The 13,207-nt window shown below is 40.2% G+C and overlaps 1 protein-coding gene across 2 annotated transcripts in view; it reads left to right on the forward strand.

The window, feature by feature from the left end:
• The window catches only part of Trpm6 (transient receptor potential cation channel subfamily M member 6), a 141,673-nt gene that overhangs the window by 108,249 nt on the left and 20,217 nt on the right, over positions 1–13,207 (forward strand). For both annotated transcript variants that reach the window (XM_063249709.1, XM_063249708.1), the window contains exons 28-33: positions 2,933–3,053; positions 5,656–5,747; positions 7,417–7,475; positions 9,046–9,071; positions 10,832–10,879; positions 12,283–12,348. In XM_063249709.1, coding sequence (XP_063105779.1) covers positions 2,933–3,053; positions 5,656–5,747; positions 7,417–7,475; positions 9,046–9,071; positions 10,832–10,879; positions 12,283–12,348 — 412 coding nt within the window. The remainder of the gene's footprint in view (positions 1–2,932; positions 3,054–5,655; positions 5,748–7,416; positions 7,476–9,045; positions 9,072–10,831; positions 10,880–12,282; positions 12,349–13,207) is intronic.

Here is a 13,207-nt window from a genome sequence, read left to right on the forward strand (position 1 = left end):
TTCTATGTCTTCTCACTTTTTTTTAGTTTAATTCCTGGATTGATGATTGTACATTGCTTATGGCAGGTAGGTTTATTGCTTGTATTGAGAACTCTTAGTAAATGACTACTTTTCAGAGAGGTCTTTCAGGTGTAGCTTGGCTTTGGGTTTTGAATGTATTGGAGGATCTTTTCAATTTACTGGGGAGGAGAAGTTGCTGCCTATTTGACTTGTCCCCTGATTCTTTGGCACATAATGATGTTTATGTGCCAAATGTTTATGTCCTCAAACAGTGCCAGTCTTGGCAAACCAGGAAAAACAACTGGTTACGACAATTATGTGACCTTGGCCAAAGTAATATAATCAGTAATAACAAAAACATTGAGCACAGTCTAGAAAATGACACATATTATTATTTTGTAACATTTAACTATATTTGTGGTTATATAACAAAATCTAAAACAAACCAGAAAATAGAATACAGTAAATATACCTGATGATGATTTTTTACCTTCATGAGAAAACTTAAAGGGGTTATGGGGAAAAATACAGAAACAGAAGAAGAGGAAGTGATTAGAAACAAGGCTGGAGGAAGAAATGAAAACAAAGAACAAAATAGCAACATTCAAAATAACAAAATAATTTTTCACACTTATTAAAACAAGAACAAACAATCTAGGAAAAAAGGCAGAAAAAAAGAAAAGAAATGTTCATTTCATGGTATGTCTTTGCTGTCCCTGGTAGAGAAGGCTGACAGAGCCCAAATACATGTTGATTAAACCCAGCAGGCCAGCAGTAGATTCATGGTGGGGTAGTGGATAACCCCAGTAAGTCTGCACCTTTAGCTCCCCTGAACTTCAGGCTGGTTTCTGGCTGTGTAGCTGGAACTTGAGTTGTTCAGCCTGCAACACTCTGCATGCCTCCTGCCAGCTTGAACTTGGCTCCTTGATCTCCTGCCAACATGAACTCAATCCTGCCTCATCATGACACTGGGAGCTGCTACATGGACCCAGCCCACATCTGCTCTCAGCCCCCAGCTCTGTTGGCCTCTTTCCAAAATGGTGACCAGCTAGTTACCTTCTCCTGGAGGTGGAATCTGAACCCTAATAATTTACCAGCCACTGCAGTCTCCTGTTTCCACTGCTCCGTTCCACTGATGGGTTTATTTGTGGTGGCCTCTGGGGTCTCCAGTAGTTACTATTGGTTTGAGCTGCCCATGTAATAACTAAGGGCTTAGGGAAAAGTGCTGATTGCTACTTCCTCCTTCTATGTTAGGGTCCCTCTCTTCAGTTCTTGATGGGTCCTGGGGACCCACTTCCCTGCTTATCTTCCTCACATCGGTATATTCCAGCCTCTGGATGCCAGTCTCAGAAAGGCTGTTTCTCTGCTGTTCATCACTCCACCATCTTCTGGAGGCCTCACTTGTTTCATCCTTTTTTTTCTGCGATAGGATCTCGCTATGCAGTTTAGGCTGACTTGAACCTCCTCTGGAGCCCAGGCTGGCCTTGCACTCAGGGTGATCCTTTTGCCTCAGCCTCTAGTGTGCTAAGATTACAGATGTGTGCCAGCATGCCCGGCTCTTGTTTCATTCTTAAAATTTTAAATTCATGTTTTTTTTCCCCTGTTTCATGATCAGTCTGGCTACTATTTTATCCCTTTTATTGATTTGCTCAAGGAGCCAGCTCTTAGTTTCATCAATTTTCTTCTAGATTTCTTGTCCACTGATTTCTCTTCCTTGATGTTGTCTTTCTTCTGTTTATTTTGGGTTTAGTTTGATCCCTCTCTAGTTTTTTAAAGTGGCAACTTTGATCATTGGTCTGAGATTTTCTTTTTCCTAATATAGACATTTAGTGCTATAACATTTCATGTAAGCAGTGTTTTAGCTCTGTCCTACAATTTCTGTTATGCTGTTTTTCTACTTCAGTCAGTGAGTCTTCTTGTATATTGTTAGGAAGTCGTAGGTCTGTTCTACAAGAATTTGCTTCTCCTGGTTATAAAACTTTGCTTTATGTTTTGTGTTTTACCCTGATTTTTCCAAGTAAATCATCAGGCTATATATTTTTTTGATATTGGGGATCGAACTCATAATCTTACCAGGCAAGTGCTTGAGCTGCTGAGCTAAAATCCCCAGCCTGATCAGGATATATTTTTAAAAATACTGGAGTTCCCATTTTAGAATGGGAAGCAGAAGGGAGGAGAAAAGTACTGAGACAATTGTGTAAAACTACTTCTTTGAAACAGATTTAGCTTGATGAGGAAAGGTATTCTTCCAGGATGAATGTCATGAATTGTTGAAATCCTGAGAAATATGTGCCTAAGTAGATGTATTTTTGGAGTAGTTCAAATGGCAGAGTTCAACTAGGAGCTGCACTCAAATACTCAAGCTTGTATTTTTGTATTGCTTTATCAACTTACTGCATGTATTTTCTGCCCATGGGAAGTATATAGGACAGTCACAGAGTCATTAAATAATTTACCCAAACCACATAGCTTCTAATAAACAGGGTAGAATTCCAGTACAAATTCTTTGCATCCAAACACACTTTTTCTTTCCTCTGTACCAGCAGTTCTCAAAATATGCTGTCCTTCCAGCAGCATGAACTTCTGCTGGGAACTTTATTAGCGATTTGAATTCTTTCTCTTCCCAGTCTACTAAATAGAGAGATGAAGGTAGGTGCAGTGGTTTGAGGTTTTCACCAGTGCTGATGATTTTAACACATGCTTAGGTCTACAGACTCGTGTCCCACGCTTGATTCTTAATCATGACTGTGAAGAGAACTCACATGAGTGCCGTGTCCTGCCGGCCTGTGTGATGGCATCCATCGGAGTCCCAGGTGATTCTCAGCTGTAGCCAATGTCGACCACTGCTCTTCAGCCTGGTGCCTCTATTCCTGTGACTCAAATTGCTTTCAGATTAATATCACTGTGTTTCAACAAGTGACTTTCTTTCCAGATCATAACAATCAGTACCTGCTCTCAAAATGACCAGTCGGATTCACAGCCAGAAGAAAATAACATCTCAGAAGACGAGGGCAGCAAGAAGTGGCTTACCGTGTCCAAGTTCAGCCAGATCAGTAGGTATCAGGACACGATCTGGGGTTCCAACATCCCAGGCAGCATTTTCTTGGGTTATGATTCTTGGAGACTTGGTGATTTCTGTTCTTTTGGAGATGAGGAAAAGGAAAGGTGGCAGTGTCCTCTAGAAAAATAGCCTTTTTATGTTTTTAATTTTTATGATGGGAACAAAAGTTCATTTGTTTAAGTAGTAGTTTTCAGGATTCAGAGAAGAAATATTAAGATTTAGGTAGTCTCTCATTTTTTGAGTGTTTTTATGTTATAAAATTAATTTCATCTGTTTTATAAGGTGGGAAAGTTTCCCTAATTTCATTTCTGTAGCCCTGACATGGATCCCTACTTAAAATTCAGAGTTCGAGTTAAAAGTGGTTATTTGTAAAGCCCACATACAATAAATGCTCCTGAAGTGACTGTTCCACAAATATTCTTAGGCTTGCCATTTGCGAGAGGACAGGTCAGATACTTTGGCATGAAAACTGTAAGCTAGTCATGGAATGCAAATTAAGCCTAGATAGGCAAGATACAACAGATTGTGAACAGAAAGAAGCACAATATTCACAGTTCGGAACTTCTTTACCATTTTTAAAACAGAAAATCAGGAATGGTCTTGAGGTCATAAAGATGTAAAATAATTTAGTACTAAAGAGACATTGTATTAAAGTTGATGATTTTACTTCTTTACTGACCCTACTTGCCCTTATGGCCAGTGCTTCTCAACCAAAGGATGGTTTGCTTTCTGCAGGGAACATTGTCAAGATATGGAGATATTTCATTGTCACAATTAAAGCAAGTGGACCTTGGCATCCAGGGCTGCAGCCCCCCATGATGAGGCATGTTCAAGCCCGAAATGCCAATGCTAAGGTAGAGAAACTCTGACTTACATTTAGAATACATTCAATTTTCTGTTAAACCACTGAGAATCAAGTCAACTCCAAGCTGAAAGTGATGTTAGAAGTTAAATTATTCTGAGCACTCTCGAATTATAGGTCTGGCTCAAGAGCTTGATCAGAGATCTCACAGTTCAAAAATCCAAGCCCTTGTCTGAAGACAAGATTCTAGGGCAGTTATAAGTTATAAGTGTGTCCATTTTATTTTTAAATGTCATATACTTAATTCATATATAATGTATTGTTTTTTATAAGGAGTATAACCCATGTTTAGGTTATTATATATTATTTTTACTTAAATTATTTAAGCTCTTTCTGCTGAATTTAAAACAGAAAAAGTACAAATAAGAAGGGAAAGAATTTCCTAAATTCAGATGGCCATGGGGAAAGGCGAGGCTGGGAAATAGGCCAGTTCTGAGTCCCCCGCTAATCCAAATGGATAGAGGGGTCCACGGTGTACCTTGAACCACATTTCAAATTTTTGTTTTGTTCTTTTGTTTATGTTTTGGAAGTATGATTGAATTAAGGATTAATTGAAAAAAGAACTAACAAAATAAGAGTTTGGGGGCTTGAGGAATTACCTGTCAGGTAGTTAAATATGAAAAGTAGTTCTGAGGAATTAATTTTGGAAAAGGAAAAAGATATATTTAGCTTTTTTAAAAAGGTGTTTTATTTTAATTATAGTGCTGTGCTATTATAGAAATTCCTTTTATCATATTTTTATTATATTATGATAGATTTTTTACTCTTTTTGTATACTTTTCTCCCCCCAGTATGAAATCATTAGTGGAAAACACACTAGTATTATCTCTTACATTTAGTTAGGATTCTTTTTGTTTTGTTTTGTTTTCTTGTCTTTTTCTTTTTTATCGGTACCGGGGATTGAACTCACGACTGCCTGCTTGCAAGGCAGGCGCTTACACCGCTGAGCTAAATCCCCAGCCCCTATGGTTAAGATTCTTGACAGTAGTGTCAGAGTCGATTCCACAAAGTATATATTACATCATTATTATGTCTACTATATGCAATAACTATGTAGGTACAAGGTATAAAAAATGGCAGTGATAGTAAATCATCTTTTTAAATAAAAGACTAAAAATTAAGTGTATTTGATAGCATTCCTTTTTAGCTTTGTGTTGTTTTTAGCTTATGATGCTTAATGCAGTTATTAAGGAGAGATTCCTAGCCATTTTTTACTAAAATTTCATATATTTTAAATAAAGTATGGACTGTAGAGTACAGTAGAAGGTAAGTGTAAAAACATTACTAAAGGTGTTATTTTACAGAAGAGTGGATTATGGATCATTTAATTCTTGACTTGGTAGAGAAATATAACTTGTAACTATGGAAGAATAGGAATAGAATGTATAGCTTGCAATCATTTGAGAAAAATAGGGCAAACTTGGTAAAACTTGCTAAAAACAGAAAGAGAAAACTATCCAAGTTTAAATGAACATACCATGTTCACATTTTTCTATTTGGGAGCTGTGATTTGAATGTAACAGATTTGCATGTGTTTTCTAATTTTTTCTCTTTCTCTTTCTTTTTCTCTTTCTCCTTCTCCTCCTCCCCCTCCTCTTCCTTCTCCCTCTCGTCTTTCTCTTTCTCCTCCTCTTCCTCTTTATCTTTCTCCTCATTCTCCTCTTCTTTCTTCTTTTCCTCTTCCTCCTCCTCCTTCTCCTTCTCTTCTTCTTCCTCCTTCCTTTTAAACAAGGTCTCGAACCTTATCTATGTCAGAAGATGAAAAACAGGGAAATTGAGCAGCAAGCTGTAAAAGTCAAGGATTACCTAATGTGGTCTCAAGAGGTAAAAATGTTTGGTTCATTTTCATAAAAAAAAAAAACATTTATCAGCACAACATTTCATTGACTATTTATTCTACCTTTCTGCCCCTTAATTGGCTTCTGCTTTTTTCTGGCATTAAATTTAAATCTCCGTTTGGGACTTTGCTCAGATGAATTCCTGCTTGATCTTTTCAATCTTTCCCCATTATTTCGTTCTTTGTGCATCTTGCTTATCTACCCAACATTCTGGGGACATCCAGCATGAGGGAGAAAGAATTCAAAGAATTCAGGAATTTTTGAAACTGTTGTCAGATATGTGAAAGTTGCCATGTGGTGGGAAAATAGGATATTGTCCACATCTTTTAAGAGACGGTCTAGAATCAGCATGGAGAAATTGCTAGGAGACAGATTTCAGCCCACAGGGGAAGCCATTTATAGAATTAGAGCTTTCCAAGGTTGGGATGGTCTAGCTCTCAAAGTAGTAGGTTCCTCTCCAGTGCATGAGAGGGAGAATGAGTAGAACAAAGCTCTCAGACATAGAGGTGGGCCCGCAAGTCCTGCTGGTGAAGGAGCCTAGTGTTTGTCCAGGGCTTGGCTTCTTGTTTGATCGTCTGTCTTGCTTACTGTCTACAAGTCTGCACCTTGGTTTAGTGCCATCTGTCACGGGGGATGTGTAATCTGGTTAGACCTAATTTTGGTCTTGGTTTGACTATTATCTGTTTGAACTTTAGAGCTGTATAAACATTACCAGCAAGAACAATCTTACATATGCCTGAGGAATAGCATCTGTGAAAGGCTTTGGAAGGAGAATGTGCTGGGCTCGGTGACACATGTCTGTCATCCCGGTACTCTGAGGCAAGTTTGAGGCCAGCCTGGGCAACTTAGCGACTTAGCAAGATCTTGTCTCAAGATTGAAAAAGGACTGTGGAATGCAGCTCAGTGTGAAATTCCTGAGTTTAATCTCCCCCACCAAAAAAAGTTAAATGCAGCACCACTTGGAGGCAGTTAGAACAGAGACTTACTGTGTTTCAAAACCAAGTATATCAGCTCACCTCTAGACTTCATTCGTTCTCAGGTTAACTGATCTCTATAATGGGGCTGTGTTTCTATGACTGTATTTCCGTAGTGGGGCTAATGTTATCTGCAAGGAATTATTAATAATGATCAACAAAGAACACCTACAGAAGTACCTGTGCTACTGCCTGGAGTACAGTAAGTCTCAAGAATTATTAGCTGAATAAATAGGAAAGATACAGAGGTAAATGTCAAATGCTGTTACTTTAAGTGGTGGTCACTTGGACCAGTAATCTGGTGATAGGACACAGTAGTGTGAAAATGGATGTTGCTGGACCTTCTTTCCATTTTTTATGTCATTAGCTCTTTGTGTACATTTAGTACTGTGTCTGTAAAAACCTTTGTATGTTACAGTTCCCCTTCAGTGTCCCTGTAAAAGTAATTTCATTCTGTTAAACCTATCAACCTATTGAGCAAATCTGATACTGTGCTAACACTGTGTGTCTTTGTGGCCTGGTTTGGTTTTTTTTTTTTTTTTTTTAAAGAGAAATACTGAGCTAGAGGGAGGGGAAAGCTGCGCTCTGAAGGGGAGCTTTGCAGACACGGTGTTGCTGAGAGCTCAGCTGAGGGTGCTCTGGGTGTCTGAGCATGGATGACCTTTCCTTTCTTGCTCCTAGGATCTGAGGGAAAGTACCCCATGGAAGTCTGGGGACGCCAGCATTGCTAGGAAAGCCCCGTGAGTATTCCTAAAAGTCGCTTGTCAAGATTCTCTGTGTTCTATTTTGCAACCTGATGAGGAGGAAGTGGTTAATTTGGTCAGAAAAGGCAGAAAAAAATGTGCATCAAATGAAGATTTTTTTATTAGCAAAAGTGAAAAAATTATTCTCCAGTTTTTTGAGTTTCTAGGAACAAGATCTCACCCAAGTGCTTTTAGGAATATTGTAAGGAAACACATACTCCTGCAGCAAATTAAACATTTGCCTTTCAGTGTGAAAGAACACACATCTGAATAGTGATTATCATAGCTTTTCAGATAGGTAAGATTGCATTTGCTTTAGAAGTGGAAATAAATCTGTCTGGCCTAAAGAAAAGGGTTTAAGACCTGATGATGTTTCTTAGATTTAAAAGCAGTTCTTTCTTCCACATGTCTTCCTTTGCAGGTGTGAAGTGGCCATTTTAGCTTTGGTTTTTCAGTAATATCCCAATTGTCTTAACTCTGAGAAAGACAGAGCAGGAGGAGGTTTGGGTTGGGAAGTGTGTGGAGAACTCACCTGGCTGTAGAGGAGAATTTGCTGTCCTCCTGAGAGAAATAACATTTGCAAAGCAGCCAAACAGCAGTGATTATTCCACTTACTCTTCTTAAGAAACACAGGCTGGCCTGAGCTCTTGGGCTCATGTGAACCTCCTGCCTCAGTCTCTCTAGTAGCTACATCAGGCCTGTGCCATCCTGTCTCACTGATGATTCCATTTTGATTGTGCTACTTTCTGCACTTTCCTGGCTACATCCTCAAATTGATATCCATACAGCCATAGGGGCAGAACTAGAACTGTTTACCATGCAGATGGGCCCGTTGACACGGAGCCGGTGGAAGGCGACCTTCTGTTTGCAGGCAGCTCTGGTCGAAATGGCCTTTCTCAAAGCTGTCATCACGGTCTCCACGCAAGCCTGCTTCCAGATTTAGAGGACACATGACTTTCTTCTCCCAAAGGTTCAGTAGTTTGTGCTCATGCAGAGTAGTGGGTTATTGCAGCATGAAATTAAACAATAATTGTAATTGTACTTTCTTCCCTAAGGACCTTAAATACTGGAGATATTCTTTGAATGCATTTATTCAGACTTGCCCGTGGCCACTTTGTGCACTTGAGCAGGGCAAGTGACAATTTAAAGGAAGCTAATTTCAGCCTGTGCACATTTAGGGGCCACGTGGGCTAATGAAACTGATTTGTAGGCTTGTCCGAAGACATTCCCACAGTCATTTGTAGGCATCTGCTTTGCATAATTCAGGAAGCCTTTCATTTAATTGATCAAGAACAACACAAGCACAGTTAAATCTTATATATGTTGTGTGATCACATCGCTAATTAAAAAACACAAGTACTTTTCAGTTAGCTTAGGGTGTATACTGCAACTGACACGCATATCTGGTGTTTGTTTCTCTGTAAAAATAATTGTAGACTGATAAAAGTAAGATAAGATGTGGATGGTACTTTATATCTGTATGTGATTTTACATGGTTTCAGTGCGATTTCTTTTCTTTGATCATTGAACTGTTTGAACGAGGACTAATTCTATTTCTCCTATACAGGTTGAGACGTTCAAGTAGAGCTGACAGTAAGTTTTGAGATTTTTGACATTTATTTTTCATTTTATTAATGATAGTGTTCACTTTATATTACTGATTTTTCTCTACTATACCAAGTAGAAAATTCAGTAAAAAGTAGAATGTTGAGTATCTTTCTCCAGATAAATCAGTACTGACTTGTGGTTTACAGTTCTGTGGTGACCCATGTTTTATTGTGATTTTTTTTCCATTTTGTCTCTGAATGACAGCTTCCTACCGAGCTCATTTCAGCTGCCCAGAAATTCCCACTGTTGCTCTTTACGCGTTGCTCCCCAAGAGGCACTCATGAGATGGCATCACCTGGATGCCTTCTCCTCTATGGGCTCCGTAGGACTCTGTGCCCAGAAGTACTAAGAGGGTATAGCCCAGTGCAGCAGATGCTTAATAAACACGGGTGTAGTAAGCACAGCTCCTGAGTAGCAGAGGCGGGATTGAAACTCGGCTTTGTCACGTCGGGGTGCTCATACCCTTTCACTGTTTCACAGTGTCCGTCTATAAGATCCTACGCTCCAGGTGAAATTAGCATGTCCTGAAACCCTCTGTGTGCACCTCCAGCGTATCACCTAGCAAACTGCATTACTACAGTTATGTGTCTTTTTCTCTAGTGTATTGTGTTGCTTTTTTTCTTCCTTTCTTTTATTGTCTTTTTACGACAGGGTTTTATTAGTTGGTTCAGGCTACCCTTGAACTTCCTTTGTAGCCTAGGCTGGTCCCAAACCCACAGTGATCCTCCTGCCTCAGGCTGCTGAGTGCTGGGATAACAGGTGTGTGCCATCATGTCTGGCTTTATTTGCTTTTTCTGTAGGGTGGAAACCTCATTTTATTCACATTGCTCATGCATAGCATGGCCCAGAGTGGGAGAGGAATATGTGTGGTATTTGTTTGTATATATATCCATATATATATGTATCATTGCTGAATAAATTCAGAAAGGAAGTCTTTTCTGCTGATCATACTTTTTGTGATCTACCCCCAAAGGAAGTGATATTTGATCTTTTCTCTGTCTAGCATCGAGAAGCCAGAGAGATCTCTGAAATCGAGCTCATGATGTTGCTCACTCTACTAGGTATAAAGCAGTTGCCACCATGAGACTAAAGTTTCTCTGCTTTAATTTCGATTTTATGAAATGGCAGAGCTGCTGCAAAGGGTTCCTCTGGAGTCCTGTAATTTAGCACCAGAGCAGATAGACTAGAATGAGTTAAACTCGGAGCAGGGTGTTCCTATCATGCTGTCCCCGTGCAGCCCAGCAAATCCCGCGGTACCATGTTATCCATCCCTGCATTGTCCCTTTTGTGCACCACTTGATGCGTGTTCTCTGCTGCTATTCTAGGTCAGTGGAGTGGTCTGCTAATAACTTGGCATTAATAATGGCTTCCTGTGGGCACTGCATCTCGGTGGGGAGCTGGAAGGATCATGATTCAGGGATGTCATGGGGCGCGGTGGACAGCTGAGTGCCTCTTGCAGCCCGGAGGTGTAATTGGTTCAGAGGAAATACATCTTTGAGGCTAATATTACCTGTCTTTCTCCAATTCCCCACATAGATATGTTTGAAGATATTGCATTGATGATTGGAAACTGTCAGAATACCATGTGCAGTAATACGGTTAAGGGATATTAGGCAAGCTTTTTCAAATACTGAGGAGCTATTCTGATTAACCTGCTCAATAATAACTTTGAAGGCAATATATTCATATGCGTGTATTTATATTGAGCCAGATAATTAAGATGCCAATCTTCTCTCTAATTTCAGAGATCTCAGCAGCCTTAAAAAGCCCTGCAGAGCCGCACCACTATTCAGGTAAGAAGCATGTGCACATTGACGGATACCGAGCTCAGGGTCTGAGTTTGCGTTTGTCAACAGGAACATTGGTAAAGTCCATATTTTTTTGCTATGGCTCCCAACTTGGAAAATTATTCTCTCTCGTGGGAAGAACATCTGAACCTCTCACATTGATGTTGACCTAAGTCCTGGCAAGTTGCCAGGATTTATGAATGTTTGAACTTAAACAAAAAGGTGCATTGAAAAGTTGTAAATTGTGAAGAAGGATAAGCTTGAGGCCTGAAAAGTCCTTGTGAGTTCTAAGCCAGCCCAAAGCCAGAGATCTTAGTGTTTCAGCGGAGGAGAAGACAGTTCCCAAAGCAGTTCTTTAAGGGTGAACATAACACTGGTTAGATGCCGGCTCTGCAGAACAAGTTCAGCAGAGAGGTCATTAAACAGAGATGCCAAGGGTCTGACTCTTAAGCAGCATCACTTAGCAGAGCTTCAGCTGCTTTTCTTTCAGAGTGGGAGTAATTATACTTGCCCTGGCTGAGGAACTGTCTGCCAAAGGACTAGTTGAGAATTAAGAGGAAAATACTTTGAAGTGCAAAGCAATATGACAGCCAACTGGACTTGTGCCATTCGAGGGTTTCTTGGGGGTGCTGCTGAGCATGGGAGCAGATAATACATGACCAGGGATTTGCAGCAGTCTAAAGCTTGGGACGTAAGAAAGACCTTTTTGGTGTCATAATCACTGTTCTTATCATATCAGGGTCTTTTGTTTGGGGTCTGTAATAAGCTGCTTTATCCTGAATTCTTCACTGTAGTGAACTCCAGGTTCGTCATCGTAGGTTCTTGCTGCTGGGTCTTTTAGTTAAGCAGTCATCTATTATTTCAGCAGTCATCTATTATTTTGACACTAGCTCTCAATTTGAGAAAGGCTCTAGTGAGGACTGCTATACATCATACCAACCGATCTGTTAGCACGTGGCCCTCGACAGGGAAATGCAGATTGCTTGCTCCTAAGTAAAGTCAGTCTTCAGTTCCCTCTGATAAAAGAGAAAGTGAATTGTGCAAGATGAACAGTAGGTGTCTCCAACAGTCCACGGAGCATTGGGAAAAAAAAAACAGGATGAAGACCACGGGTTAAAATGCCACTTAGAGCATGCTTTCGGGCACATAGGAGTTGGTATTGAGCAAGGTGGGGGAAGACAGCCCCGAGTCTCCTATCACGTACTCCTGACATTGGGATCTCCTTCTAGTTGAAGGCTCAGTTTATACTTAAAACTGTATTATGGATAATGTTTTTGGTAATGACAAAAAGTAAAAAGCATTTGAAATAAAATATTTTGTGTATCGTATAACTATATTGAGGTGAGGCACTTCTGTAGATTTAGCCCAGTGATGCAGACTTAAAATAATAAATCTGTCTTTGTTTGCAGCCATCGAAAGGAATAATTTAATGAGGCTTTCTCAGACCATACCATTTACACCAATCCAACTGTTCGGTAAGTAGCTTTTCTATCTTTGTGAGGTTTTGCCAGGGTGGGGAGCGGGTGGTGACATTGGAGTCAATCAAAGGATTGCATCATTTCATTTGAAAATTGCATTTTGACCATGGGTATAGCTAAGTGAGATTCATTTTCCTAAAAAGGATACTTGTTAATGCTTTGGCTAGCATTTGCTGTCAAGGCTTGGTATTGTGGAAATGGGATATGTGATGAGCAACATTTGGGAAGAAAGCAATAATTCTGCACGTGGAGTTCCCTGCCTGGAGGCTGGAAGTACACGAGAAGGAAAAACAACAAGTCAACCATGCACAGGACAAGCACCAAAGAGAGTGCTGGATGTCACCGTGGTGAACGGCAGCAGCACGCATCTGCAGAGCTCAGCTCTGTAGATTGCTTGTTGTTTGTTTTGTTTCACATACACTAATTGCTCTTACTTCCTACTGCCAGTGTGGTTTTTTGTTTTAGTTGAAATAGAAAGGAAAGACAAGTTAGCATTAGCCAAGGCTATAAGAGTTTCTCTGTCCACCAGGATAAAGCTTGAACCACTTGACAGTGTAACAAGGGTTCCTATGCTGCCCTTGATCTCGATTCTCTCACACTGCTCAGGTGGGAGAGCCCAGGCTGGCTTCTGAGTGCCCCCTCCTTCCGTGTGGCTCCCCAGTGGGTTCTGCAAGTCAGTAGCATTGCTCTGAATCCTCCAGGGATCAGGACTCTGGAGAGACCCTCAGTGGCAAACATTTATCTCGGTACCAAGAACGAATATTTGAAAATATGTTACTCAGTGTTCTCTAGACGTGTGTGTTGGTAAGGAATTAGACACAAGAGTGAGGGTACAGATTCCTTTTTTGATAATTCA

The sequence above is a fragment of the Cavia porcellus genome, unplaced genomic scaffold, assembly GCF_034190915.1.
Source record: "Cavia porcellus strain 051 isolate PalLab524CR breed Dunkin Hartley unplaced genomic scaffold, mCavPor4.1 scaffold_1, whole genome shotgun sequence".
NCBI classification, from domain to species: Eukaryota; Metazoa; Chordata; class Mammalia; order Rodentia; family Caviidae; genus Cavia; species Cavia porcellus.